Consider the following 6,487-nt stretch of genomic DNA (forward strand, 5'->3'; position numbering starts at 1 on the left):
AAAAAAAAATAAGTAAATAAATAAAAAGCATGTGGATGTTTACTACAACTTAACTTCACTCCCCAAGAATGGGTTTTGCTAAGGAAACTGCTTCCAATTCACCACCTTACCACTCCCCACCCCTAATATTCTAAATAAATAAATAAATAAATATACTCACTTAAGAGTCCTCAGAGCATATTTTGATTTTCCAGTAGACAAAAACAAACAAACAAAAAAAACCTCTTAATTTAAAAAAATGCAAGATTTCACCTAGGAATGCTATGATAAAAAGGGTCAGAAACTGTTGTTTATAATCCGTTAACAACAGCAACTATTTTTTTACACAACTATTTGTGCCAGGACTCTTAAGTAGTCTATATTGATCACAACCATCCTTCAAGGTGAGTTTTATTATTCAAATGAGACAAAGGAAGAGACACCAATTTAACAAGTTCTTAATTAGCAAACAAAGACTTCAAGCAAAATCCATCTGGTCCATTATACTTGCCTCTACCACTTCTGGCTTCATCACATAATGTAATCAATTCTTCATCAACTAGTATAATAAACATGAAGGAATTATTCAACAGTCCTACTTTCTTTAAAGTATAGAATATATATAGATACAAGGAATTCATTAGCTACCTTCTCATAGATACAAATCAACTTTCTAGAATGTATTTTCAATCTTTTAAAACTACATGTTTTCAACTTTTGGCAATAGACATGGTTATTTATATAAAACACAATATTTTATTTAAGTCTTCGTGACTAATTGCATCATTTAACTAATATTTCATATTCTTAAAGTTTCATTTAGCTATAAAAAAAAACTGTATGAGTTAAAAAGAGGAGGATCCTTACAAGCCCTAAGGTCATAAAACAAAAATAAATTTAATTAAACTTTTAAAAAATCTTGAACAGAAAATAAAGGGTTCATAAATCAAATGACATAAGGTGTCTACAAATCACTAAAATTTATCAACAAGAAGATATACAAAAGGCCCTAAACAAATTTAAGACTCTCACTCCACTGCTAATATGAAAACTGCAATTAAATCTACAATGATATATTATTCACCAAAATACTAGCAAAGACATCACATAGTCACTTGACAAGGATATGAAAAAGTCTCCCTAGTTCATGTCATTTATACACGCTTGCCCTATGGAAATAAGTTTGGCAATATTATATCTTAAAATATACTAACCTTTTGACCAAACAATCCCATTTCTGAAAGCTTATCCCAGAGACACACACACATGAGAAATGATACATGCATACATACAGGGATTACAGTATTATTTCTAATGATAAAATAATTAGAATGGACTAACCAATCCCAAAATATGGCACAAATTAAAGAAATTACAGAACACTCATAAAATGAGATATTATGCAGTCCCAAAAATGAAAGAAGTACCTACACATTCTACACATTAGTTAATGTGGGCAGGTGTCCTAAAAATGAAACTACAGGATATATTTGTTTTTTCAGATTTATACATATATCTCTATTCAAGTATGTGCACACACATATGCACATATGCTTATGCAACATTTGATATATACATATATCTACATTTGATATATACATATATCTACTCTTATATGTAGAATGTTTCTAGAAGAGTACACAGAAAAGTGGTAACAGTAGTTGTCTCAAGGCAAGAGAAATAGGTAGCTAAGCTTATGTTAATGCTAAACTACCACCTTAATTTATCATGAAAAGTTTTGCTTGTTTTACTTTATTGGGCAAATATCCTTTTGACATTAATAGAAAATCTAAACCAAAAATGAAAAATTAATTTATGCATCAAAAAACCCCATACTTTCTAATTTTCTGTAAAATACCTCATCTGAAAGACTGTGATGTGCACATAGTAGAAACTCAATAAATACTTTCTGATCTCAGTAGGTTTGCAGACTTTTTTTTTATAATACCACCCCCCAAAAAATACCCCACTGGAAAAAAACAAACTTAATAAATTATGCTTTTCCTTCAAAAAAAAATTCTCAATTTTCCCAGCAAAACTAGTAAGCTACCTCATTAACATTTCCACAAGCCAAATCTACATTATTTATTAAGCACCTACTATGTGCAGACATTAAGGATGCTATAGAACACAAATTCCAAAGAAAGGTACATTTCTATCCTTATCTGCAAGAAGTTTAAAGTTTAGAAAGTAGGCTTAAAAAGTAAATCAGTAAAAAGACAACATATATTTTACTGCTAGACTGCTTTAGCTAAGCAAAGTCTGTTAAAAAAAAATGATGTAACAATTTTTTAAAAAGTAATTACTGATCCTCTATATTGAGATATAAATATACTTCCAAAATCCTAGTACCTCACATGTAAAACTGTTATTCGATAGTGACAGAAGACTTCCTGAATATGTAAATGCCCAGTCAGACTTTGAAGAAATTACTAAAAACTGAGTTGAGTTTTTAATTATTCAGGTTCTTAAGCAGAGAGATTGCCATAGTGGTCTCAAACTGCTTTGATCACTAATCTCTCTTGTTAAAAATAGCTCAGCCAGGTACCTCATAATACATGCATATTTACTTGTAAATTATATGTATTGAAAATTTCAATCTACATTAAATGTTAGTAAACTTTAATTTCTTTCTTTGTTAAATAAAAATAGAAATATAAAGATATATTTAATACCTCCTTCCTGTACTCCAATATATCATCTTGTAATGCCCTTGAGTATGCATGCCCTGCTTTTAATGAATACTTAATATGAATATGAAAGTCACAAATCATACAAAGATATTTTCATCCAATAGTTTCAATTTTTTCACATACCAACCTTATTTTTTAAATATTTGTTGAAAAGCAGCAGGCATGAATTTGAATTTCAACTTTTTTCTCTTTAGGCCCTGGCATCTCAGAATAGATAATAAAACATGTAATTACATTGATATCACTAAAGAGAAACAAAGGATAGCATAGTAATGACCAAACAAATGGCCCCTAAAACTTAATGAAAATAGTAGTCATTGAAGAATATTAATGTTTTATTATGTATTATAGCTGTAACTTAATACTCACTATTGATAAATTACTTAATTGTCAAATTGTTCAAAACAATTCATCTCATTATAATAATTCTACTATTTTCCTTGCTAATTTGTATTTTATTTCAGAAGCTAAAAGCATTTTTAAAAAATGTTTAATTCTACACTTCAAACACATTAAGCTTTAACCTCCAAATAACTTCCTGTTGAAATGAATATAGAAATAATTTTGAAACTTTGTAAGCAATTTTGAAGTATGACCCTTCCATAACTAAAGTAGAAATGCAACTAGACATTTAAAATAAATTTTAATAGGTTTTTCACCAATGTAATTTCATAGACTATCTGAAATTTCATAGACTATCTATATGCTTAGCGAATGCCTGTTTCTATCTAATGTATTTCTAACCCATGCAAATATGAATGCAAACATTTTTGCAGCCTTAATACATATACATGAAGCCACAAGGAAACCCCTTTCACATTTTACTAACATATTACTCATTTTAAATAATTTTTCACTAAGTACTCAAAAGATTCATTGGAATTTTTATGCAATAAAACAATAGTACTCTAATGAACTAGTCATATATACTATTATTTGTCATACTATAAAGAAATAAAAACTATTATTTGAACATAATTTTGGCAGTGATTTTATAGAATTATAATAAAAGTATAAATTGGTGTATCTAAATATTAAACTGTAAGCCATCAAAAGCTTGGCATTGCTAGTATATACAGTAAAAAGTTAAACAAAGATAGGAATATGCTCAGAAAGCTTTTTAAAATAACATGTAGTTAAGAATTCTTTACTAAGAATGAAATCTGGCTATTTGGGATAACATGGATGAAACCTGAGGGCATTCTGCTAAATAACAAGCCAGAGAGAAAGATAAATGTCTTATGGTTTCACTTATCTATGGAATATAAATAAATAAATAAATAAATAAATAAATAAATAAATAAATAAATAAATAAATAAATAAAACCTCAAACTCACAGACACAGAGAACAGAGTGGTAGTAGCCAGAGGTGGGCAGTGGAGGAGAGAACAAAACAGGCGAAGGGGGTCAAAGAACCCCCACTTCCACTTATAACATAAGTTGGCCACAGAAATATAATGTACAACATGAGAACTATAGCTAATAATAGTGTATTGCATATTTGAAATTAAAATACTGTATTGCATATCTGAAAGTCATTAAAGTATATCTTAAAAGTTCTCATCACAAGAAAAAAATTGTAACTATGTATTATGACATGTTAACTAGGCTTATTGTCAGGATCATTTTGCAATATATTTAAATATTAAGTCATTATGTCGTACAACTGAAACTAATATCATGTCAAGTATAGCTCAATGAAAAGAAAATGCTTTGTTACTTCATTAGTTGAAATGAGCAACTTAAGTCTCTTACTTTTTTTTTCATTTCCCAAGCTTATTAAATCACATTCCCAAACAAGTATTAAAACCCAGAAATTAGCTTTGAAAAAGCAATTCTTAATTCCAGTTAATATGTCAGGAAATTCATTTGCTCTTAGTCCTTCAATTTATTTTGGAAACAGTGTTTTTCTTGAACATATATAGATACATGATATGCTTGTTACCATAAATTATTTAAAGTAATATTTTTTATTAAAATGTGAAAACACATATAGGGAGAGGATTGTGTTTTTATAAATACATTAAAGAATGCTGAATCAACAACCTGCCTTAAATTTTACATAGTTAGAAATCAGTGTGTTAGTACCCTCAGACAGGAATACTACGCTTACAATTGTGTGTTTCTGAAGGAAATATTGGGAAAGTATATTTGACAATACACAAAAGAGTGTACAGTTACCCTCCTAGTGACTGATTCAAACAAAAAGTTGGCAAAACATAAAAGGTAATTCGTCGTCTGCAAAATCTCTTTCACATAGTAAGTGAGCAGTCAAGTAACTATAAAGCAGTTAAAAGCAAACTTATATAAATAAATTACCACACTAACAAGAAAAGGAGTTTCAAAGCCATCGAGAACCCTGTATGGACAGTTCCCTGGTGCTGAAGTTACACGCACACTAAGCCGAAGCCTGAGTGCTGCTTTCACTCTCACTCTCGGCAAAAAACCCAGGCTGCCTAGACTATGAGCACGAATAGTATAACTTCACAGGGTAGGAAGCGTCCCAAACTGCAGTCATGATAGGAACTGGAGTCTCTTCGGAGTCTCTTCAGGATTAAACAGATTTACTAGTGGCAAACAGGAAGAGCAGCAGAGTGCAGGGTGTTAGAACCCGCCGAGGGGGAGGGGCTGGAAGATGGCGGCGGCCGCACACCCACCCGAGACGCTAGGGCTTAGGCCCCTCGCCCGCAACGCCGCCCTCCCGCCCGTGTCGACTTCGGCCAGCTCCGGTCTTCCCCGCGTTGGAAGCAGAACAGCCCTGTCGAGGCGCGGGACGAGGGGCACCCGGCGGCGCCCACATCACCGGGTCCAGCGCGCCTTCACCCGGGTCCCGGCCAGGGAGCACCTGTGCACGGCCATATTGGATTCACTGCCCCAGTCACTGCCTCCGCGCGGGGGCGACGGGAAAGAAGAAGGGGCGCGCGGAGCCCGGGTTCAGCCCCAGCCCCGCCGAGGTCCCGGAGCCGAACTGACCCGCGGACAAAGCCGGAAGGGCGCCCGGGGAAATTACATCGCCTAAGGGCTCGCCGCCGTCACCTCAGCCGGCCTTGGCGCGCTCCCTCCCGACACACACCCCCGTGCTCTGACACCCAGAAAGCGGTGCCGGTGACGGGCGCCAGCCGCAGCCCTCGTGGCCCGGGCGCCGCCGGCGGGAGGGAGGGCGGCGATCCCGGGCGCGCAGGCGGCCGCAGAGTAGCGGCCGAGGGGGCGGAGGGCAGGGAGGGAGGCGGGAAGATGGAGCTGGGTCCTTACTTGAGCACCGACTGCTCCTTCTCCTCTTCTTTCTTCTGCCGGTCCATGACGGCCAGGATGATTTTTCTCTCCTCCTCCGTGAGGTGGCTGAGGTCGGGCATCTCGGGCTGCATAGGCGGCTGAGACGCCGCCGGGGTGGGAGCCGGGCGGCCCCGCGGCCCGATAGGAGCCGACATGTTTGGCGGAGCCTCACCACCTCAGCGAAGCAGGGAGGCAACTCCACTGGCGGCGGCGGCGGCGGCGGCACCCGCGCGGGCGGCTGGGGCAGCCTCCGGCGCTGGGACAAATACATACAAATCAATGGCCTTCAGTCCGAGGCGACAGCCCCCCTCCCCCAGAAAGAAAGAGAGGGGGAGGGGAGGGCGAGGGTGGCGGGGAGACTGAGAAGTGCGCTCCGGGAAATGTTTCTTCCTCCCGGGGCGAAGCTGGCTAGTGAGCGGGCTGGGAGAAAGGCGCGCGAGGCCCGGCCGGGACGCGGAGTGCGCCGAGCGGCGGGGAGGTGGTGGGGTAGGGCGGCCGGCTCGGCTAAGGGTGGGGTGACTGGGGAGCGGGCGGGAGGGCG

The 6,487-nt window shown here is 37.6% G+C and overlaps 1 protein-coding gene across 1 annotated transcript in view; it reads right to left on the reverse strand.

Moving 5' to 3' along the window:
• RIMS2 (regulating synaptic membrane exocytosis 2) overlaps positions 1–6,161 on the reverse strand; it is a 418,309-nt gene extending 412,148 nt beyond the window's left edge. Inside the window, exon 1 of the mRNA XM_012723001.1 lies at positions 5,926–6,161. Within this exon, the coding sequence (XP_012578455.1) occupies positions 5,926–6,101 (176 nt within the window). The 5' untranslated portion in view covers positions 6,102–6,161. The remainder of the gene's footprint in view (positions 1–5,925) is intronic.
• Positions 6,162–6,487: the final 326 nt, after the last annotated feature.

Source organism: Condylura cristata, unplaced genomic scaffold (genome assembly GCF_000260355.1).
Source record: "Condylura cristata isolate star-nosed mole 26May11 unplaced genomic scaffold, ConCri1.0 scaffold00009, whole genome shotgun sequence".
Classification (NCBI taxonomy): Eukaryota; Metazoa; Chordata; class Mammalia; order Eulipotyphla; family Talpidae; genus Condylura; species Condylura cristata.